The 23,811-nt window shown below is 36.8% G+C and overlaps 1 protein-coding gene across 5 annotated transcripts in view; it reads left to right on the plus strand.

Moving 5' to 3' along the window:
* FAT1 (FAT atypical cadherin 1) overlaps window positions 1–23,811 on the plus strand; it is a 99,772-nt gene that overhangs the window by 66,608 nt on the left and 9,353 nt on the right. For all 5 annotated transcript variants that reach the window (XR_009114417.1, XM_058023816.1, XM_058023818.1 and 2 more), the window contains 13 exons: window positions 1,756–5,823; window positions 6,424–6,620; window positions 7,968–8,121; window positions 9,544–9,777; window positions 11,015–11,404; window positions 12,612–12,826; window positions 13,230–13,367; window positions 13,667–13,810; window positions 16,216–16,413; window positions 20,462–21,263; window positions 22,232–22,363; window positions 22,473–22,636; window positions 23,194–23,656. Coding sequence is in view for 4 of the 5 variants with exons in the window: in XM_058023816.1 (XP_057879799.1) it covers window positions 1,756–5,823; window positions 6,424–6,620; window positions 7,968–8,121; window positions 9,544–9,777; window positions 11,015–11,404; window positions 12,612–12,826; window positions 13,230–13,367; window positions 13,667–13,810; window positions 16,216–16,413; window positions 20,462–21,263; window positions 22,232–22,363; window positions 22,473–22,636; window positions 23,194–23,656 (7,299 nt within the window). In the remaining variant the exon portion in view is untranslated. The remainder of the gene's footprint in view (window positions 1–1,755; window positions 5,824–6,423; window positions 6,621–7,967; window positions 8,122–9,543; window positions 9,778–11,014; window positions 11,405–12,611; window positions 12,827–13,229; window positions 13,368–13,666; window positions 13,811–16,215; window positions 16,414–20,461; window positions 21,264–22,231; window positions 22,364–22,472; window positions 22,637–23,193; window positions 23,657–23,811) is intronic.

Genomic DNA, 23,811 nt, shown 5'->3' on the forward strand with positions numbered 1-23,811 from the left:
GTTCAAATTGTGGCAATTTTTAATATTAGAAATCAGGATGACATGGATTGAGTTCACTTACCAGACAGAAGTAGATTTTGATTCAGTCCATTAAATCTGAATTCATACAAGTTTGCCATTATCAAGGTCCTGAGTTTTATAGATACCATGACTAGAAAAAAAAAGAGTTATTTAAATGTCACTCCTTATGTGAAATACTGTTTTTAAGGTAAAAAATAATTTAAATAAAAAATCCCAGTAACAAGCATAAGAGACTATATATTAAAGAGGACAACAACAGGCAAAAGGTTACTCAGTTTCTGTTGCATGCAAAGTGATATGTGCTTTTTTTAAAATTTTACATAAATTGCTGTGTAAAGGATAGGAATTATTTACTATAAATATTTTTCTTTATTTCCCCAAAGTGCTGTTTTCATGTGAAAGCACACTTTAACATTGTATTAAAACAAAGCTGTGATTATGATACTCTGACAAGAATGAATGGTTTTGAGTGTCTCATAACTTGCTTAAACTACATGAGATTTTTCTGTCATTTCTAGAAATATGACATTTACTAAGCATTTACTAAGCAAGGCACCAACGTCCATGAAATTTTTCTCTTTCCTTCCCATTTTGTTAGTCTTGTTTTCTGAATGCCAAACAATGGCAAGAAAAAATGTGTGTGCCTGCAGTCTAGAATGAAGTGACATGCTGTTCTGTTCCTTTCTTCTAGCTTTTTGTACGAGTAAATGTAAGACCTGTAAGGTTTATTTTATAGGATGGTGATCTACTGGGAGGTTAAGGCATTATAATTGATATTCCAGGCAAATGGAAGGAACATTCCTTAAATGCTTGTAATGGCTGCTTAGATATGTAATGGGATATTCTAAGAATGCCACTGTGTTTAGAGTCTGCTCTAAAAAACCCGAAAATACCCAACCAAAAAGAACCAACAGTGAAAAAAAAGCTCAAAACACAAAACCTCCTTCTTGCCTACTTGTGTGCAGAACTCAGAAGTTTTTAAAGAATTTTTTTCATCCTGAGATTATGGCTTTGGTAATGTCATTTTTTAGGTTAGTAAAATGTTAAATCTTAGCATATTTTATACATAAGCAGGGTCTTGTATGCAGTGTAGTTCATCTGTATATTTCAAAATTTGAAGCAAACAAGTGTTAAATGGCAGCTGGTTCTTGTCAGCAGGCATTATTTTTCTTCTGATACAGTCACAGGGAATAACTTGTCTGTGTATCAATAGGAAATTAAGAGAGAGGTAACTATTTGTCCAATTTAAAAAGTTTGGTTTTGAATCAGTCATTTAAACAATACTTGTATAAACAATTAAGATTCACAATTGTTTGTTACAACCCTTCTTTTTTTCTCATCCAAAACATTCCAGTTGTTTTAGATTATAAAATGTAACTTTTATTCCACTAATGTTAACTTCTGAATATAAGTTCCTTTCAGCTACAGCTGATGTTTAAGTTTGCTAAAGGAAAATTTTTACATTAATTTTCAAGTCCTGGATGGCTTTGCTAACTATATTTTACGCAGTATTCCCACAAGTAAAGTTAGAATTACTGCCAGCTCTTGATTACAGAAAACTTTCCAGACAGGATAACAAGTGTTTATCAAGCAAAACTAAGAAATTTTCATAGTCTCTGTTCTGTCTGCTCATAGTCTCTGTTCCATCTATGTCTTTTTAAGTATAGAGCTAAATAAGCAGTCATCCCTTAAATTCTGTATTCCTCTTTTTAATTGTTTTTTCTTTCTTCACAGGGAATATTGGAAATTCCTTCCTTATTGATCCCATTTTGGGTATGATTAAAATTGCAAAGGAATTAGATCGTAGTAACCAGGAAGAATACAACCTGATGGTAAAAGCTACAGATAAAGGACATCCTCCAATGAGTGAAGTGACCTCTGTGCACATATTTGTTACAGTTTCTGATAATGCCTCACCAAAATTCACAGCCAAAGAATATTCTACAGAAATCACTGAAAGTGCCAACATTGGCAGTTTTGTTGGAATGGTTACAGCGTACAGTCAGTCTTCTGTAGTTTATGAAATAAAAGATGGTAATTCAGATGATGCCTTTGCTATCAACCCCAACTCAGGTGTCATCATTACTCAGAAGATACTTGATTTTGAGACTTTGCCTTCTTATGCTCTTACTGTGCAAGGAACAAACATGGCTGGCTTGTCCAGTAATGCAACAGTTTTGGTACATCTTCGGGATGAGAATGACAATGCACCAATTTTCATGCAGGCTGAATATACAGGGCTCATCAGTGAATCAGCTTCAATTAACAGTGTGGTTCTGACTGACAAGAATATCCCATTAGTAATTCGAGCTACAGACGCTGATAAAGAATCTAATGCTTTGCTTGTTTATCAAATTGTTGAACCATCTGTGCGCCAGTATTTTGCCATTGATTCGAGCACTGGTGCCATTCGGACAGTAATGAGTCTGGACTATGAGGAGACAAATATTTTCCGCTTTTCAGTGCAAGTACATGATACAGGCACACCACGTCTATATGCGGAATATGCAGCTAATGTTACTATTTATGTGATTGACATCAACGATTGCCCTCCCGTGTTTTCAAGAGAGCTATATGAGACATCCCTTCTGGTTCCAACTTATAAAGGCGTGAAAGTCATCAGTGTAAATGCCACTGATGCAGATTCAGGCATTTTTTCCCAATTAATTTATTCCATTATTGAAGGCAACATTGGAGAAAAATTTTCAATAAACCCTAAGACTGGCGATATAACAGTACAAAACACAACTCAGTTAAGAAGCAGATATGAGTTAACTGTGAGAGCATCTGATGGCAGATTTGCAAGCACTGCATCTGTAAAAATTAATGTGAAAGAAAGCAAAGCAAGCCAGCTGAAGTTCACACAGAGTTCTTACTCTGCAACAGTGCAGGAGAATTCCACAGAGGCAAAAACAATAGCTGTTGTTACTGCTATAGGGAATCAAATGAATAAGCCTTTGTTTTACCATATTCTAAATCCAGACAGCAGATTCAAAATAAGCCAAACTTCAGGAGTCCTTTCCACAACAGGAATACCATTTGATCGTGAACAGCAAGAATCTTTTGATGTGGTCGTGGAAGTGACAGAGGAAAATAAACCATCAGTTGTTGCACACATTGTAGTTAAAGTCACAGTAGAAGATGTAAATGATAACATTCCATTTTTTGTCAATCTTCCGTATTATGCTGCTGTTAAAGTAGACTCGGAAGCAGGCCATGTTGTTCAACGTGTGACAGCAGTAGATAAAGATACAGGCAAAAATGGAGAGGTGCGTTACTATCTCAAAGAACATCATGAACATTTCCAAATTGATCCTACTGGTGAAATCTCCCTGAAGAAGAAGTTTGAACCAGACACACTAAATAAGGAGTATCTGGTCACAGTAGTGGCAAAAGATGGAGGAGACCCTGCATTTTCAGCTGAAGTTACAGTCCCAATTACAGTTATGAGTAAAGCTATGCCAGTGTTTGAAAAGCCTTTCTACAGTGCAGAGATACCAGAAAACATTCAGCTCCACAGTCCTGTGGTACACGTACAAGCAAACAGCCCTGAAGGACTCAAGGTGTTTTACAGCATCACAGGTGGAGATCCTTTCAATCAGTTCACTATCAACTTCAACACTGGAGTTATAAATGTTGTTGCCCCTCTTGACTTTGAGTCTCATCCAGCCTATAAACTGAGCGTTCGAGCAACTGACTCCCTAAATGGGGCACATGCTGATGTGTTTGTAGACATAATAGTGGAAGACATCAATGACAATCCTCCTGTGTTCACAGAGCAGTCTTACATTGCAACACTTTCTGAAGCATCTGTTGTTGGAACATCTGTTGCACAAGTGAGCGCTACAGATGCCGATTCTGGAACCAACAGGGGAATTTCCTATCACTTGGTTGAGGATAATAGTGAAAGTCATGACTACTTTCACGTAGATAGCAGCACTGGACTCATTCTTACAGCAAAAACTTTGGACTACGAACAAATTAAGCAGCACAAGTTACTAATAAGGGCCATAGATGGTGGCATGCTGCCCTTGAGTAGTGATACTATTGTAACTGTGGATGTAACTGATCTCAATGATAACCCGCCTCTTTTTAGCCAATTGCTTTATGAAGCCAAAATTAGTGAACTGGCTCCTCGAGGACATTTTGTGACATGTGTGCAAGCCTCAGATGCTGATAGCTCAGATGTTGGCAAGCTGGAGTACTCCATTCTGACAGGCAATGATCAGAAGAATTTTGTGATTGATAGTAAAACTGGCATTATCACCATCTCAAACCTACGCAGACAGACACTGAAGTCACATTATAATCTTAATGTGTCGGTTTCTGATGGTGTCTTCAGAAGCTCAGCCCAAGTCCATATAAGTGTAATCAGTGCCAACATGCACAGTCCTGTTTTCAGCCAGAATGAGTATGAGGTTGAACTAGCGGAAAATGCTCCACTGCATACTTTGGTTACTGAAGTTAAAGCTACAGATGAAGACTCTGGTACACATGGCCGCATCACTTACCACATTGTAAATGACTTTGCCAAAGACAGATTTTATACAAATGAGAGAGGGCAGATATTTACCTCTGAAAAGCTTGACCGTGAAACTCCAGCAGAAAAAGTCATTGCCATTAGTTTAATGGCCAAAGATTCAGGAGGGAAAGTTGCTTTCTGTACTGTTAATGTCATACTTACAGATGACAATGATAATGCTCCTCAATTCCGAGCAACAGAGTATGAAGTAAACATCGGGACTGATGTTCCACGGGGTACTTCGGTCATTAAAGTCTGGGCATCTGATGCTGATGAAGGTACAAATGCAGACATCACATATTCTATTGAAGCAGAGTCTGAAAACGTAGAAGAGAATTTAGAAATTGATTCATTGTCTGGTATAATTACTACAAAAGAAAGCTTAATTGGTTTGGAAAATGAGTTTCTTACTTTCCTTGTTAGAGCAATTGATGGTGGATCCCCCCAGAAAGAGTCAGTTGTTCCTGTCTATGCTAGAATACTCCCACCAGAAGTGTCTACACCAAAATTTTCAGAACCATTTTATTCTTATACTGTCTCTGAGGACATTCCAATTGGAACTGTGATAGATGTTATCAAAGCAGAGCATAATCAGACCTTGGTGTATAGTCTGATTAAAGGGAACACTCCTGAAAGCAACAGAGATGACTTTTTTGTGATTGACCGACAGACTGGAGAGTTGAAACTTGAGAAGAACCTTGATCATGAAACAACTAAGTGGTACCAGTTCTCAGTTCAAGCACAGTATGCAAATGAAGATTATAATGTTGTTTCCTCAGTAGAGGTTAGCATTCAAGTAAAAGACACAAATGATAACAAACCCATTTTGGAATCCAACCCATATGAAGCATTCATTGTAGAAAACACACCAGCTGGAACAAGAGTCATACAGGTTAAAGGAACTGACTTAGATTCAGGACTCAATGGGCAGGTTACTTACAGCTTGGATCCTTCTCAAGAGCCTGACATTATAGAATCTTTCACCATAAACATGGAAACTGGCTGGATTACCACTCTGAAAGAACTTGATCACGAGAAACGAGACAAATACAAGATCACAGTGGTTGCATCTGACCGGGGTGAAAAGATCCAGCTGTCTTCTATGGCTGTGGTTGAAGTTACTGTCACAGACGTGAATGACAATCCTCCACGGTTCACTGCAGAGATTTATAAGGGAACAGTCAGTGAGGACGACCCTCCTGGAGGGGTAATTGCCATCCTGAGTACAACAGATGCTGATACAGAAGAAACCAATAGACAAGTCTTTTATTACATCACAGGTAAGACTTTTTGGGTAATGTCAGAATAACTGTTTGAGTGGTGCTGGAATGATGGGAGATGCAGCTTAATCTTTGAAGAGATTGGAAAGTGTTTGAAAACCATAGAACTGCAAAGAAAGAATGTATGTGTCTTAATGTGAATTTTAAAAACTTCAGTGGAAAAATGAATTTTAGTTGGCTTTGTTTCATGTGTGCCTTGCTTAAGATGCCTTTCTCTGTGTATTATTTATATATCAAATTTAATTTTAAAAACTGTATGTAGATTAGAGATGCAGTTAAAGAAAAAATGCATAAAAATTCACAAAATAATAGGCTGTTAATTTCCAGTGAAATATTTTATTATTTATTTATTTATTAGTTAGTGTATTTCATGATATGATGTTTTCTATAATGCTACATGAATTTCTAAATTAATTTTTATGGATTTTGTTGGCCACAGATTAATTGGTTGTGTGAGCATCTACTGACAATTTCTACCTGGGAAATGAAGCTGTTTCCTCATAAAGCCACAGAAAATGCCTGCTTTTTTCTTTCTTTTTTTTTTTTTTTTCCCTATACCTTAATTTTGATCGAGTAATAGTATTTCTTTTTATATTTCAGGAGGTGATCCTTTGGGACAGTTTGCTATTGAAAATTTACAGAATGAATGGAAGGTCTATGTCAAAAAGCCTCTGGACAGGGAAGAAAAGGATAATTATCTTCTAAATATTACAGCTACTGATGGGACCTTTGCAGCTAAAGCTGTGGTGGAGGTTAAAGTCCTTGATGCTAATGATAATAGCCCTGTTTGTGAAAAGGTAGGCAGTCTTGTATCTTCCATTTCCAGCTGCTTTCATACATAAAATTTACATTTTCTCTGAAATTGCTTCTCAGGAGACTGACAAATAGCTGTTCCTTTTAAACCAGTAACAAAATTTGGACTACTAAGATAGATTGCTGTTAAATAAAAGATACTTCACAGACAGATTTTTTTAAAAATCCAAAGACAATTCATTGACACTCAGTGGGTATTTGAGAGATACAAGAAGAATTGTAGTACATTTCTCCTATGTTAATTTTTTTCCAAAAAGAATTATTTTAAGCTGTAGCCATCATTGTTTATATGCTCTATTTTATGAAAGAAACAAAGTTTTAAAGAAAGCTGAATCCCATTTCTCAGTTGAAATATGTGAGTATTTCCTGTGATAAAAGAGCTGAAAATAGTGGAACATTACTCTGCAATTGCAGTCAACAACACCAAAAATCTGTAAGCCATAAATGTTTTCTTGTTCCAAAGCTGTCTACCATACCAGATTTTTATAGTCTGCAAAAATGGACATGAAAAATAAGGAATGGAAAGAACTCAGGAAGATAGCCCCTGCAAAATATGTTACTGCCTCTCTTGTATTTTTCATATTTGAACACAGATTTCATATTACTGGGTTGAAATCTTCCCTTGTACTAGGAAGGACAAGTACACAGTGATGTAGGATTCTTTTTCTTACTTGGTGTTTATGTTGGTTACTTCTGTGCAAATGGTTGCAGTTATACACAGAGTGGCAAGTCAGTATTTTTAGCTTTTTTTCCTTTTATTTTCCCCTTTGTTAATATTGTTGTTACAAGGCTTAGTGCTTCTAATGTAATACACATTCCTGACATGGTTGGGCTAAGCACTAAGAGTGCTTAGTGCCAATAAATTCTGAATCCTTTTTCTTATTTTTAATTTAATCTAGAAGCTTTTGTCTCATTAAAAGGGCAGCTATCAATTTCTTGTAGATTGGGACAGACCTAGAAAAGATGATCCACCAAAAGAGAGAAAAATGAAATTAGCAAACTCCTATTTTGGGAACACATTTCATTATTAGCTTATTTATTTCATTATTAGTTACAAGTGTTTCAAGATCTGAGCAATGCACTAATGTCCAAAAATCCCTATAGCTGCAGTATTAAATACCTTTCTGAATAATCAAATAAATGTGAAGTAATTAATTAGAAAATCATAAGTTCTTTTAATTTTAAGTTATTTCATCCTCTGGTTCGCATGATATGTTACCAGACATTCAAACAGAATATTATTTCCTCTATCATTCCTTTTCCCCCTCCCCTTTCCAAGTTTTGCCTACTTCACATGTTTAGTTTTTCAATGTAACTTTGAAATCTTGCAGACTTTATATGCTGATTCAGTTCCTGAAGATGCCCTTCCTGGCAAGCTGATAATGCAGGTGTCTGCTACAGATGCAGATATTCGTTCCAATGCAGAAATTACTTACACACTGCATGGCACAGGAGCAGAAAAATTCAGACTTGCTCCAGACTCAGGTAATAATGCTTTATACATTATACAAGAGTCCAGTCCACTCATTTTATAAAATGCTTTGCTATTGCATGAAGACATAAATGTCAGTTGTTAAAACTTTCCACTAAGGGTTGGTTTACTGTACATTGGTTTATGTGAATTTCTGCTACACAAGTACTAATAATATATTGAATAAACTCAGGCAAAAGGCAAGTGTTTTAATTTATGAGGAACTAAAGCATAAACAGGGTAATTGCCCTGAAGCCAGAAACTTCCATGCTGAAGTGACTGGAATAAAAGTAGGCCATAAATTTTGCTCTTTTTATACTCACTGTAGTAGCAGCAATAATGGTTTGTAGCTGTGAAATATCTTCATTCAGATTCTCTTTGCCATCTTTTGTTTTGGAAAATTAAATGGGATGAGGTTAGATGGAGCAACAAATTTCCTTTCCATAGCAAACACCAGAAGTATCCCCAGCTTTATTGGAATGAGATTAACTCAAGAGTATAAATGAGATCAAGTTTTAACTTGCTTCACTTTGCTCTTCATGGCATTCGTGTGTTTTGTATTACACTATTGCCAAAATCCTGTACTGTGCAGGCTGCAGTAGACAAGCAGTAGGAGGGTAAACAGTGTAGAAAAAAATAGAATAAGATGAATACAAAAACGTAATGCAAGTAGAAGAGATTAGAAAACTTCAGTGACAAAATAAATGAGAAGGACCTTACTTCACATGGGTTTGGGAGGTATTTTTGGCTTTGAATGTCACCTGTGTGATGTGCTACTGTGTTACATAAATTGAGAATTGGTAGGGCTAGAATACTCAAAAAAAGTGTTTCATAATACTTTTTTGACTTGTTTATAAGGTGACAATGACTACACATAGTAGTGGCCTCTCATGTTTTCTGTCACTTTAGAAAGAAAGTATGTGTTAGAGGTCTCCAGATTTGTCTGTAGTAGCAGTTAAGATCTCATTATGAATAGCTGCATCTATGCATGAAATGTTAGAGGAGGAATTACCAATACCTATGGAAGGAATACAACTAAATAGCTGAGAAAAACCAGACATGGATTTAACCTTGCATTTTTTTAATCCCAGTTCTAAAATTCACTTTGCACAAACACACATGGATTTTTGCATTTATACGCATTGTCTCTCTGCTATCTTAGCTATCAGAGAGATTAGCTAATTTCTATTTCAAGAGCATTAGGAAAAAATAAAGTGTTTTAGTTCTTAATCTTTTCAAATTGAAAAGACAGGTCACTTACATGTTTTGCCCAAAGTGGAGTTCATTAATACAGTACAGCTGTTGATTTAGCCAGGGATGAAATTACTGTAAACAAGAAAATGGTTGTTTAGCTATTCCGATTTTAAGGGAAAACATGTTTAGGGGTACTTAAGCCTTGCAATTTGCATCAACTTAATGTGTTCTGCTGTTTGTAGGTGAACTGAAAACATTAATGGCACTTGATCGTGAGCAGCAAGCAGTTTATCATCTTCTAGTGAAAGCCACAGATGGAGGAGGAAGATTCTGCCAAGCTAACATTATCCTAACTCTGGAAGATGTGAATGATAATGCCCCAGAATTTACAACTGACAGTTACTCCATTACAGTATTTGAGAACACAGAGCCTGGAACCCTTTTGACAAGAGTGCAGGCAACAGATGCAGATGCAGGTATGCATTCTTTGACTGATACTTTTGTCATGTTCTCAGACTTACAGTATTATTTCTTTAGTTTTATCCTGAGAGGTGTCAAGTGTTTCAGTAGAGCTGACAGATGTTCAATACCATTCAGGATTAGACTCCTGAAAGATATATTTTGGTCTACTAAATCATTTAACACCTGACTTTCATGTGTGAATAGCTTGGAAGACATCCCTATGGTGTCTTTGCAAAGAAGAGGAGAGGGGGGAGAGACAAAATGTAGGGAATTTTAACTGTCATAAGGTATTAATGCTATGATCAATTAGGTTCATCCTTTTACTCCTGATGAAGTAATAGGACTATCAAGCCATGTCTGTTCATGTAAATGGGCATTCATGGATTTTTGTGCTTCTCAGGCCAGCCATTGATGACCATGCCATCAAGAGAACACTGGTCAGCTGTAGCTTTATGTATATGCTGTTAAGATTTTTACTGTCTCTTTGCCTTCATTGTTCAGTTCCAAATATTAAGTGAACATGAACTAAAAATGACGTCAGAAGGAGTTTGCTCATAGGCTTTGTTGTAAGGAACAAAACAGCATTTAAGGGCGTGATTTCCACATCTTATCAGTTTCTTAATCAAATAGTATTAATGAATAGTTGTCTCAGTTTTCTAAAACAGCTGACCTGCTTTGTGCTATGATAAAGCTCGGTTGCTCATTTGAAAGGTAACAGATAGTTGTTTTCATACTTCACCAGTGTTAGAGGCAGGTGGACCAAAATAATTGCCCTTAAAATCTATAAGGTTTTTGTTTGTTTTATAAAGAAATGGTGCTATAAATTATGCTCCTGTTAATTTTGGGGCACGATTCCTAAATAAAGAGTTTGGAGTCTAGTTAATTGATGCAACCTAACTCTCCCATATCCTCCTGTGTTATTATAAGCTTGGTAAGCAGATTCTGTTGTTCTAAAGTTATAATTACATTTATATTAACAATTGTTTCATATTAACTAGTGCTACAACTGAAGCAGAACTGGTTCATGTTTTCTGTATGACAGAAAATCAGTGCAGTGAAGTGTTAGCCTAATGTTTTTTTGGAAGTAATTCTGCCCCTCACAAGAGACTTTACCTCTTTCTGAAATGTACTTTTAACATGAATGATAATATTTAGCATGCATGTCTTATTTTCATAGCTATCAGATGGATTATTCTGTTGTTGTATACTTTAATGGCTGCTTCATACTTGAAATTTTCTTTCAAAATGCAGGGTTGAACCGTAAAATCCATTATGCGCTGGTGAACTCTGCAGAGGGGCAGTTCTCTATTGATGAATTCTCTGGAATCATTCGTTTGGAGAAGCCTTTGGATCGGGAATTACAAGCTGTGTACACATTAACTTTGAAGGCCACAGATGAAGGCTTACCCAGAAGACTGTCTTCAACAAGTAGTCTCATAGTTTCTGTTTTGGATATTAACGACAATCCACCCGTATTTGAGCATAGGGAGTACAGTGCAAGTGTGTCAGAGGACATTCTGGTGGGAACCGAAGTTCTCCAGATCTATGCTGCCAGCAGAGACATTGAAGCCAACGCTGAAATCACGTACTCGATAGTCAGTGGGAACGAACATGGAAAATTCAGCATCGATTCAACAACAGGTAACAGGCTGCAGCTGTGAATGTCACTTGTGGCCAAGCAAGCACCATGCCATACTGACTTCCTCCATGGTTGAGCCAGGTTATGTACAGTCTGTGTGTACACAGATTTCTTCATCCCAGCTGAGAAGTTGCTGCTGCTGTCTTTCACCCATTTTACCAGCAAGCTTACTGGAGGAATGCAGTAAAATGTAGAAGAGGAACTTTATTTGTTGCTTCTATTTATTGGATTATTACTTGGATTAGGTTCATTTATAAGGGTTTCCTAACCGGAAATTCCCTGCTCTGGGGGCAGGCAGGTGGAAAGTCATAGATCTGTAATGAGAAACATAATAGTCTTTCCACAAAAGGTATGTAATCAGAAGGAATGGCCAGGCTTGGCAAAAGAAGGATTAGAAATAAAATTGATTGGGAAGACTAGTCATTGGTCCACAAAGGCAGTAATCCTAGAGAAGTTTGATAGGACATTAAAGAGAGCTTGGAATTGGAATATTATGTTCAACCATATGTCCAGCATGACTGGAGATTTTAGGCTTGTATGATAGTCAGATTTAGTCTCAGGGACTTTTTAGGTTATGTTGAAAATTCTTCCCTATTATTGACAATTCTTTGTTAAAAATCAATAAACACCTCAGTTTTAGTTTTGTTTACTTATATAGTTCTTTTTCTAGAGCTAATTTCTTGCAAAGTTGCTTGGGTTTGGATTTTTTTATTTTTGGTTTTGTTTTTAATAAGATTTCTACCCACAAGTTAATTTTAATTGACTTTTAGTAGTTAGTTAAATAGTTTAGTAGTTAATTGTGCTAGTGTAGTGGAAATTACAATTCTGCTTTTTCCAGTGGACATGCTGGTACTAAGGTATGGAAGATAAACTTCGTATATTTGAAAGGAGTAAAAAGGTTCCAGAAAAACTCATCCAGCAAATCAATTTGTATGCTAGGGACTGCACTATCTTAACTAGTCTGTTAAAAACTCACATTGCAAAAGGTAAGCCTGGTTGTTTTAAACTGTGAATCTTTTGTGGTAATGGCAGGAACTTCATTTACATGTGTAAAGCATTATCATATCACAGAGTAGCTCTAGCTTTACAGTGACAAATCAAGCCCTGAAGAAGCTGAGTATTTGTCAGGTCAAAATAAAAATTGGCAACCCTTAATAGTACAGCAGTAGCAGAGTTTGAGGCTTTTTTTTTTTTCTTCTTCTTCCCTAGGAGCCATTTTCATCATTGAGAGTTTGGATTATGAAAGTTCTCATGAGTACTACCTGACAGTGGAAGCCACAGATGGAGGCACACCTTCATTAAGTGATGTTGTAACAGTGAACATTAATGTCACGGATATCAACGACAATTCTCCCGTGTTTAGCCAAGACACTTACACTGCAGTAATCAGTGAAGATGCTATGCTTGAACAGTCAGTTATTACAGTATGTATTGGTTTCTCGCTTTGAAATATTCTGTCATGATGAACATGCTTTCGTTCTTGAAGGAATAAGTATTGATTTGAAGGTTAACATCAACAAGTAGATGTTTGCCACTGAATGAATGGAAAATTTACTTTGAAAAAGTTTCAGAAGTAGGGACTTAAGATGCTGTGGGAAAGTAGATAATATATTGTGATATGTTTATGTTCTCCTCATGAGACCATGACTTAACTTGCAGAAGAAATTCAGGAAATTAAATGATGTTAGTATAATGTATTGAGATGGCATTTCTCTTGTGATCTATGAAATTTGTTAGACCAAAAGAGCTCATCTTCAGGGTGAGTTTATCTGGGAGATGCTAGAGTCTCTTTCAACCTGTTTTAACTGAGATTGTAATGTCCCTTAGGTTATGGCAGATGATGCTGATGGACCTTCCAACAACCACATTCACTACACAATAATAGATGGGAATCAAGGAAATCCTTTTACAATTGACCCTACCAGAGGTGAAATAAAAGTGACTAAGCTTCTAGACAGAGAAAAGGTGAGTTTTTTGTGGTTTTAAGGCAGCTGGGATTAATTTACCTGTACATAATTGATGACCACCATTTTCTTACTCTATTTCTAAATTACTGTTTTATGTTCCAAAATTAATATTGCTATAGTAAAGTGCAAGCATCTGTTTATATCAGTACTTCTGGGAGGAAAAGAAAGGATTAAATATATGAAGGAAAGCTTTACTGGGGGTTGTGCTAAAATAATTCTTCCATAAAACAAAATCTGAGTTTGTTACTTTATTCCTCTTCAGTAAATGTTTTTAATTTTTTTTATTCATTTTTTTAGATTTCAGGATATACCTTGACAGTTCAAGCTTCAGATAATGGAAGCCCACCTAAACTTAACACAACTACAGTAAACATTGATGTTTCTGATGTAAATGATAATCCTCCAGTGTTCTCAAAAGGAAACTATAGTGTTATCATCCAGGTAAATGCAACTAGTGAAGTAATTAAATCAGTGTTACTGGACTGCAAATTTGTGACTTGAATTTTTCTGTATTTTAAATTATTTAAGGTCTCCAGTGAGACTGCTTATCAAATAAGTGTTGAGGGTTTTAAAATTCCTGTTTGCATGTTATGTAGAAACTTACATTGCAGGTTGTAAGAGTCACGGAATGGGTGAGGTTGGAAGGGACCACAGTGAGTCATGCGGTCCAACCTCCCTGCTAAAGCAGGCTCATCCTAGAGCACATAATTGAGTCCAGTCCTGGGCACAGGAGTGAGTCCAGAATGTTCTTGAATATTTACAGCGAGGGAAACTGCATAACCTCTCTGGGTTCTTCTTCTGATTCCTTGCGTGCGTACGTGTCTATGTATTATAAATTCCTTTTATGCGCAGAACAATCTTAGAATCATGCAGGCATGTTAAAATACATTATAGTTTTCCTATTTCTTTTTAGTCTTAAGAGTTACTGCTTAGAGAAGGATCCTTTAGTTCCTTGTTGCTATGAAGCTAGTGCTCTGCACCATGGCATCAGGTTAAGCCCTAATTCCCACTGGCCTCCTCTGGGATCAGCAGCAGTTGAAACAAGAGTGGAATTTCATATGGCTGCATACCAATCCTTTGACTGATTTTACACTGTAGGATGGTAGCCGTAGGCCACATTGCCAAGTGTCTGGCACGTACTTGCCTGATTCAGAAAACTGCTAAAGCAAAGGCAGCAGAATCAGCATCTATACTTCTTGTCTTCCTGAATCCAAGAAGAAATAAATGGAAGTCAGCAAAGGAATTGCACTAAGACCTTTGTAGACTAGTACTGCAAATGAGCTCAGTCCCTTGTGTCCTTGTGCTGTTTCCTGGCCTGGTGCAGTAGATCTGTGAGGATCACACAATGGTACCTGATGCACTGTGCCATCCTAACATAAACTTGTGTTTGAGACAAGTGTGCATCATTTGTAAAGGCAGCTTTCCAAAACAGGACAAAGTGACTATATACAATATGCACCCAGTATGCAAATAAGATGTCCTGGATCTTGTTCTTAAAAACCCCAGCCAACCAAAAAAAAAAAAAAAAAACACCCCAAAAAACAAAACAAAACAACCCACAAAAAAAAAAAAAAAAAAAAAAAAAAAAAAAAAAAAAAACCAAACCCAAACCAACAGATTCCAGATTCATGTTTGTGTGCTGCCAAATGAATCTTCTTTTCCTCTATTATAGTCTTTCTTGAAATAAGTGTTATTTAATTTATAGTCTTTCTTGAAATAAGTGTTATTTAATATCTCACTTAAACTTCAGACTGTGTAGCCAATGTATGTACTATTTCCCTTACTCAATTGAAGAGGAAGATCTCTTGTTTTATAGTTCATTCGTATGGGCCTGCCCTAGTTGAAGGTAGCAGAGAAAAAGCTGGAGGAGTTGCCCAAGAATGCTGAATACATTTCCTTTTGTATTTGAGATGGATATATTTGGACACAGTAGAAAATGTGCTTAGCTTTTAGGAAAGTCAAATTACTTTAGATATCCAGCTGTAAATATTTGTATTTTAAAGCAATGGTCTGTTTTGCTGAAAGGGAAAAAGCTTCAGCTTTCTGCAGTATCTGATAGCTAAATTGACTTACTCTCTCAGAAACAGAGTATTGTTATCAGGACTTTTTAGATTTGTGAAAGGGATAGCATTTTGTTATTGTTGTACTTCAAAATAAGTTTTCTACTTTTCTTGCTTTTCTAATAAGTATGTATATAGAGAAATCTGACTGATACAGTAGAGCACAAGTGTTCTGGGAGAGGAGTTACAAGTGTCAGATAAGGTTGTATGTGTGTGTGTAACATATGTGATAAGCCAACATATGTGAAGTGCCTGTGAAACCTCAGACATCCACGTGATGCAAACTTGAAGGGATTTTATGATGCAAATTTTAAAGCCTGGATTTCGTATTTTAACTGGATCGTGCCTGTAGCAGCCACAGCTGTAGGCAGAACTCCTAATTAGTGGCACAAGGAGTCAGATGGAGGCGTATATTTTTCTAGTCCTCCCAACAAAGGCATTAGATTATCCTGAACAGGTGTTTTCTCTAAATTTCAAATCTTTGATAACTTGGTAATTAGGCTACAATAATATTAATTCAGACCAGAAGTGGAAAATGTAAAGTGTCAAGGCTGAGCTACCTTTAAAAATACAATACCAAATTAAAAAAACTGCCTTTCTCCTATTACTTTTTTGAGTCTTAATCTCAGAGGGTAGTAGTTTCCCTGAAGCAGTATTGTCATTCTGATTTCTCTTGTACTGATTAACTGGTTTGACAGTAATTTTTTGGGGTTTCTGTTGCAAGGAAGAAATCAGCATCGGACCATAGCCTCAATTATAACACCAATGTGTATTATATATCTATAGGAAAATAAACCTATTGGATTCAGTGTGCTGCAGCTAGTGGTGACAGACAGGGATTCTTCTCACAACGGCCCTCCTTTTCTCTTCACCATCCTGACTGGAAACGAAGAGAGAACTTTCCAGATTACCCAGCAGGGAGTTCTGACCACAAGCGCTGCCCTGAATCGCAAAGTGAGAGATCACTATTTGCTTCATGTCAAGGTAAGATGCTTCTGTCATGTTCCTCTTACTGTTTTGCACTGTAAATATTTGATTAACTTCTCCCACTCATGCTCACTCCACCACTTGTCATTCTGTTAGGAGATCCTGACATGCCAAGTAGTCATTTGAGCCATGTCCCACTTTGTCCATTTCTTCATAGACAAAATCTGTTGGTTTAAATACTAATCTACACAGATGTAATGGGAAGATCACATTTAGAAGTAAGGCGAAGTGAAATGTTAACTGGGTGAGTGGTCTTAATAAGCCCTTTGCCTCCTGGTTGGAATGTTGAAAAACCAGCAGGGGACAGGTCCCTTGAGCCATTTTCTATTCCTGCGGAATTCCTCTTGCTGCTGTCGTTTTGACCCTTGAAGCTGTGTACTGGACTAAACTCACATGATGAAAGCAGGGATATTGCACAACACAGCAGTAATGGAAAATTTTCCTGTAGTGCCACATTCTTTTTTCAATGGCAATTGAAAACATCTTTTTTTAGGTTTGGACCTTTTTTCATACTATTTTCGGTAGATGTTTTTTCATAGCATTGAAACTTGCAGTGCAGTAGTTTAAGATCTCAGGATCCTGCAGTGGAAGCCACAGTATAAAACTCAAAAAATGACCCTGATGTGCTGTAATATTTGCTACATGTGCCATTGTTGTGCAAAAAGACCAGACCATGTCCAAGGTTACATTAAACTAGCTAAGTTCTCTCAAATACTTCTTGTAACCTAGCGTGAGAAAAGTTCAAACCAATTGTTTTAATCTTATCTAGTCCTTTTAAATTCAGTTATACATTAAGCAGATAGGAACAGAGGACTAAAAATTAATAGGCTAAAAGTAGATGCCCTTAATTCTTAAACTTCATTTCCAGATTCAGGTTTTAAGAAAAATTCTTACCTTCATTTTCACATGAGGAATTTATTTTAATTTCCACATTATTCTTATGCATACTATTGCAGATAATTTATGAATAAACATTCAGTTGCAGTATTTTCAAGTAATACTGTTTATAACAGTGTATGCTGAATTCTGTCCACATTGGGATAGTTGTGACATATTTACACAAAGTCTGTTTTCTTTGGGGAAAGAAGAAAAAATTCACAGAGATATTGTAATTTGCTGTTTGAGTCACTGAAATGTTAGTATCCAGGAGCCTTCAGTATAAGGACAGATATCATTTCATTTAAGTGTACTTTAGTTTAGGGTTTAAGGATTGGGTTGAAAATGGGGGCAGGTATATTATTCCTCTGTTAGCCATTTTTTCCTCAATAGTGATATGCCAATTCCCCCAAAGTCACCTTTTGGTTTATGGGTCTTTTTCCTGTATGTGGTATCAGTGTAGGGCAAGAGTCATATGTTTTCCTTTAGATCTTCTCTAACAGTAACTAATTTCTATTTATTTTGCTTTTTAAATGTATTCTTATAAATGCCTGTACAGGTAGTTATATTTTCATACTTGTATTTTCAACAGTTCTGTACACACTGTTACATTGACTTTGTTGCATTTCATGATTTAACTGCAGCTTTGGCCCTTCCTGATGTGCCTAGCTTTTTTTTAAGTGTGACATGCCTGTCTAACATCTTCCTCTGGGTGGAATCTTGCAATTCTTTTATTTCTAAGCCACTTTCTGGTGTCTAGTCTGCTTGTAAACAGCCTGTCAGTACTTCAGCTATCTTGTCTTCAGCACAGTAGCTGAAAAGTGCGTTTTTATTAGGAAATGAATATGGGCTCTTTCAATGGCATCCAGTAGCCAAACAAGTGTCTTAAAACAAATGTACTCATTTAGAGCAAAGACTTCTCAGAGACTGTAAATCATTAAAGCAGACTTTACTAATGTGCCTCTTTTTGTCAGTATTTTGGAGCTGTCTAATCAGTTGATTTCCAAGCTTCTTGACTGGATTCTTGAAATATATCACTGTCTTTTAATTGCCATTTGTCATTTTACATTTTGCTAGCTTTTTTCAATAGACATGCTGCTATTATTTGCTATTATCTTACAACCCATGGGTATGAAGGCATCCAAGACTAATACTAGTATTTCCCTATCACAAGACTCTAGTTCCAGTGATACACACAAAATTATAGACAAGGCCGTTGAGGAAAAATATTCTTCCTCTCTTCCTTTAAAATAATACTTTTTAAAGTCTGTAGGAAGGCATTTTCTCAAGTTTGCATTTTGTTTAATTTCTGCATTTTGATCTTGCAAATCACAAGTTAATGGCTGTGTATGAACTCTTGATACCCGTTTTCAGTTTTTAGCTGACCTTTATTGGTGTGCTTTTCAGTATGTACAGCTTTCACCTTAGTTGCTTTTTGAATGGATTGCAGAAGTAGTGATGTTTTTAATTTACAGGCATACTTTCATTCGAAAAACCTCATAACTAAAAAAAACCCCCACTAAAACTACACAAACTTTCCTCATATGCACTCTACGCACCCACTACCTCCAAAAGACTTTACTTTTGTCATTTTAATAGAAATAAGGATTTTTTTCCCCCAGTGGTCACCTTATATGGGCATGCCAGTTGTATTTGCTGGTGCTCTCTCCAAAGGAAATAGATTATCCATTAACAAATGTCTCACAGCATTAGTGTGCGAAATCTTCAGCTATGAGTCATGCAGTCCTTTGTGCCACACTCTGAAGTCTTCACTTTAAAACCACAGCACATTTTTAAATATCTGCACTATTGAAAAACCATTTCTCCTGGGGCTCTTCTTTTCTACTTGCTGTCCATTTGTTATAATTTTGCTTGTCTGTTTTTTTTTTTGAGCCTTTTCTGGTTTCCCCTGGCATTTCTTCTGTAGCTAAACTGCCTTCCTTGTCTTGTTTCCAGGCAGAGATCTAGGCAAAACAAAACTTTGCCAGCTTGAGCTCAAGCTCTTGTTATTTATTTGGGTAACTGGAGGACAAGTTTCTAGCCATGCCTGTCTTTTGGAGTTAACAGAAACAGATGAGGACATGTAGTTCTAGGAGACACTTTTAAAAATGCTACATTTATGTGCCCATCCACAGATAATCTTGTGCCTGGAGTTACTCCTCTTGATTAAATTTGTATTAAAGAAAAGCAAAAGCAGCCTCTCCACATAGATCTTCAAAGTGTACTCTGTAAAATTATTGCAAAATCTGTTAAACAATGCAGAATATCTTCTACTTTCTGAGCCCTGTATATCCCCTCTGTACCTTCACATCTCTGATTCTTCTTTAACTAATTTCTTCAATGTCACTTTCAGTAACTGAGAGTGAATTCTGGAAAAAGTAGTGGGAAATAAGAGGTAAGAAATAGAAAGAAAAACGTGAACCCAAAGGAATGCTCTTAGCTCACTTTTCCACTCTTCTTTTTTTACTGTCCTTGTACACCAGCAGTGTATGTCTTTGTCCAGAAGGGGTGGAGAATAGGGTGTTCAAAAAGGATTTAAAATTGAATTGGGCTGATACAGTTAAAGACAGTTGATTAACTCTCTGAAGCAAATAGCACTACTGGTACCCACCTCTTGTTTTCCTGTGACCAAAAATCATGAAAGGCAACATAATTAACTTTCTACATGCATTTTTTTCCTTTTGAAGTTCCGTTTAGCACGGTACATTTACTTTGTCTTCCAGATTACCTCCTAATTGTAGTGAAGCATGTTGTACATTTCTAGTGCATGACTCATTTCAAGTTTGTAAAGTGTTTCTGTGCTTGATATTAAAAAGCTTCAAGCACCATCTGCTGTCTGAAATCAGCTACTGTGCATTTCCTCTGTATTTGCTACCAGTGTTAATAGCTTCCTGGCATTTCCAGGTAATAAGAGCACTATAGGCTTTTAATCTTGGGAGAAATGAAAACATGTTTGTGTGTGCCTGCTTATATAAGCTTTTTAAATTTTCAGCGTTAACTTCTATGTTAGGAATTGTGTTACAGAATTTATGTAAAGCATTTTACTATAGGACTTCTTGATGGGTTTTTTATGGGCACAAAAATACAGCTCAACTATATACAGGATAAATATCTGCAGTAGAATTTGAGATAAAGCAAAAATGTAAATCTGTCCTTATCTTTCCTTTAGGTGTCAGATAACGGAAAACCACCGTTGTCATCTTTGACTTACATTGATATTAGAGTTATTGAGGAAAGCATTTATTCTCCAGCAATACTGCCTCTGGAAATCTTTATCACAGCCTTTGGGGAAGAATATTCAGGTGGTGTCATTGGAAAAATTCACGCAACCGATCAAGATGTTTATGATACCTTGACATACAGTCTGGACCCCAAAATGGAATCCCTGTTCTCTGTTTCCAGTACTGGTGGCAAACTAATAGCACACAAAAGGTTAGATGTAGGACAGTACCTCCTAAATGTCACTGTTACAGATGGAAAATTTACAGCTGCAGCTGATATTACTGTACACATCAGACAAATCACACAAGAGGTATTAAATCACAGTATCGCAATACGCTTTGCAAACCTGTCCCCCGAAGAATTCATCGGTGATTACTGGCGCAATTTCCAGAGAGCATTGAGAAACATCTTGGGCGTGAGGAGAAACGACATCCAGATTGTTAGTTTGCAGCCTTCTGAGCCTCCTTCTAATCTGGATGTCCTCCTGAATATTGAAAAGTCTGGCAGCTCTCACCACCCAATGAGAATTTTGCTCCACAAGATAAACTCTTCTGTGCCTGACCTAGAGGAGATTTTAGGTGTCCGGATAATTGACGTGTTTCATAAGCTCTGTGCCGGCCTTGATTGTCCTTTGAAATTTTGTGAAGAGAAAGTAACGGTGGATGAGAACACCATGTCAACACACAGCACAGCCAGGCTGAGCTTCGTCACTCCCCGTCATCACAGAACAGCAGTTTGCCTTTGTAAAGGTAAGAAACACAGTAAGGGAAATTGCATCCTTGAAAAGGTTGTTCTGGTTTTAAACACCAGTAGTCCTCAGATGGAAATTTATATTACAGAACAAGATCAGGAATATTCGGTAACTCTCTCTATACTATTTGCTTAATTTTATTTGTAGTAAGGAGTAATTCTTTCTTATCTCATTACCTCATTTCAAGAATTTACATAGTACAAGTTTATAGGAGTGGGTATGTATTTTCTTTATAGCTACACTTTCATTTTCCATTTTATGAAATAAGTAAATTTTTTGTTGTTGTTGCCTATCCTATTTTGATGGCCATTTTCAGTCTTGTGTTCACAAAAGCAAGTTCCTGCAAAGTACCTGAATACTTCCTTGTTTCTGCTTAGCGGAGTAGCCCACACAGTTTCCAAACTAGTTTGGGAATGAGAGGGTAATGTGGGAGATAAATATTTATTAAAATATATGTAAGTACAAAGATTTCTGACAGTAGGTTAATTTATCATTATCTCTGAGTAAAAAAACATCGCTTTTTAAAATCAGGACTTAACCTTGCTGGGTGAACTTGCACATAGGAAGTAAATATTTAAAGCGCATTCCTTTTCCCATTCCTTTTCCTTTCTTAAATACAGACATGTTTTTCTCTGCTCTCCCCTACCTACTCTGTCCGTGCTTATAGCTACATGTTGAATTTTTGTGGTGAATGATTCTAATGGTAAATCTTAAACCACAACACCAGTTTCCCAATATTACCAATTGAATTGAGTAATCAAAATAAGGCTGAGCATCTGCCACTCTATATACTATTTGTCTAGAATAGAATGTCTGTGCCAGTCATGCCCCATAACTGTTATTCACTTCCTTGTCTGATAGTCAGAAATATCAGTTGGGGCATTTTAACCTACTGTACTTAGCAGTCCCTTTTCACAAAATACCATCTTCACCAGCAAAAAAGAAATAATGGATTTGGTTTCACAGAAGGGAAATGCCCCCTGGTAAGCAGTGTGTGTGAAGGAAATCCATGTCCTGAAGGTACTGAATGTTTAGGAGATCCAAAGGAAGGAAAATACACCTGTGTTTGCCAAGACAGCAAAGCTGGACAATGTCCTGGTAAGGAATTAACTTTAAAAAACTCTCTAAAACTATATTACTTTCAATCAAGTATAAATTTTATTCCAGTCCTGTGCTAATACTTTTTATGCTTTTCTGTATTCCTAAGCATCAGCTGGCTCCGCTGTGACATTTACTGGGAGCAGCTATGTGAAATATCGTCTCATGGAAAATGAGAACAAAGAGGAAATGAAGCTGACAATGAGACTTAGAACTTACTCTGCTCATGCAGTTGTTATGTATGCTCGAGGAACAGACTACAGTATCTTAGAGGTATATTAAAATCTCCTAGTGCATATCTCCTCCTTTCTTTGTACCATCTTCTTACTATTTTTGTGTCAGGTTAAAAGATTGAGTCATAACATCTATGTAGAATGGTTGTAACTGAAAATTGCTTTAAAGGTAGGTAGGGTGTGTTACACGTCCAGGTGAAAAATTTGTACAGAAATTTTTACATTTGTAAACAAACAAAGCTTCCTGAATCATATATTTTAAACAACTTCAAATTTATTTGCTTATAATAGTGTAGTTCATACAGGAAAAGTTACTTAAAACACAAGATGAAAGGTATTGAAGTATTGTAATATTTTGATTATGATCTGTGATTGCTTTACTAGAGGAACAAAATGTACAAAGTGTACGTTTCAATTAAAAGAACCATATAGAATAAATCACAGTTGCTGTGTCTGGAAAACAGTGTTATTAAACTGCTTTTTATGAACACCACCATGATCCTGTCTCTCCAGCAAACATAAACTTTTATAGGCATCAATATTTTAAACTCTTTAAGTGTGCAGAGCATTTATTGATGTTGTGGCTTTCCTCTGTAGATCCATCATGGAAGGCTGCAATATAAATTTGATTGTGGCAGTGGACCCGGGATTGTCTCTGTTCAGAGCACTCAGATAAACGATGGCCAGTGGCATTCCGTGTCTCTTGAGGTGGATGGAAACTATGCACGACTTGTTCTGGACAGGGTGCATACTGCATCTGGTACTGCTCCTGGTACACTTAGGACACTCAACCTGGACAATCACGTGTTCTTTGGTGGTCATATTCGTCAGCAAGGCACACGACACGGTAGAAGTCCTCAGGTTAGCAATGGTTTCAGAGGCTGTATGGATTCCATTGTACTGAATGGACAAGAGCTGCCCCTAAGCAGCAAGCCACGGAGTTATGCACACATGGAGGAATCTGTAGATGTCACTCCTGGGTGCTTGCTGACTGCCACAGATGGATGTTCGAGCAGCCCCTGTCAGAATGGAGGCATCTGCAACGCACTCTCAAATGGAGGTGAGCTGCTCTTTATTCTTCTGCTTTTAGCTTTCAAAACTGCTTTTCAACTTCTCTGCTTTGAGGGATGAAACAACTTCGTGCATAATTCTTGGTTTCCCAGAGTTGTAGAAATTCAGTTGTTGAATAGGTAGGAAGGCTGTGTGTGCTTTCTA

Source organism: Melospiza georgiana, chromosome 5 (assembly GCF_028018845.1).
Source record: "Melospiza georgiana isolate bMelGeo1 chromosome 5, bMelGeo1.pri, whole genome shotgun sequence".
Classification (NCBI taxonomy): Eukaryota; Metazoa; Chordata; class Aves; order Passeriformes; family Passerellidae; genus Melospiza; species Melospiza georgiana.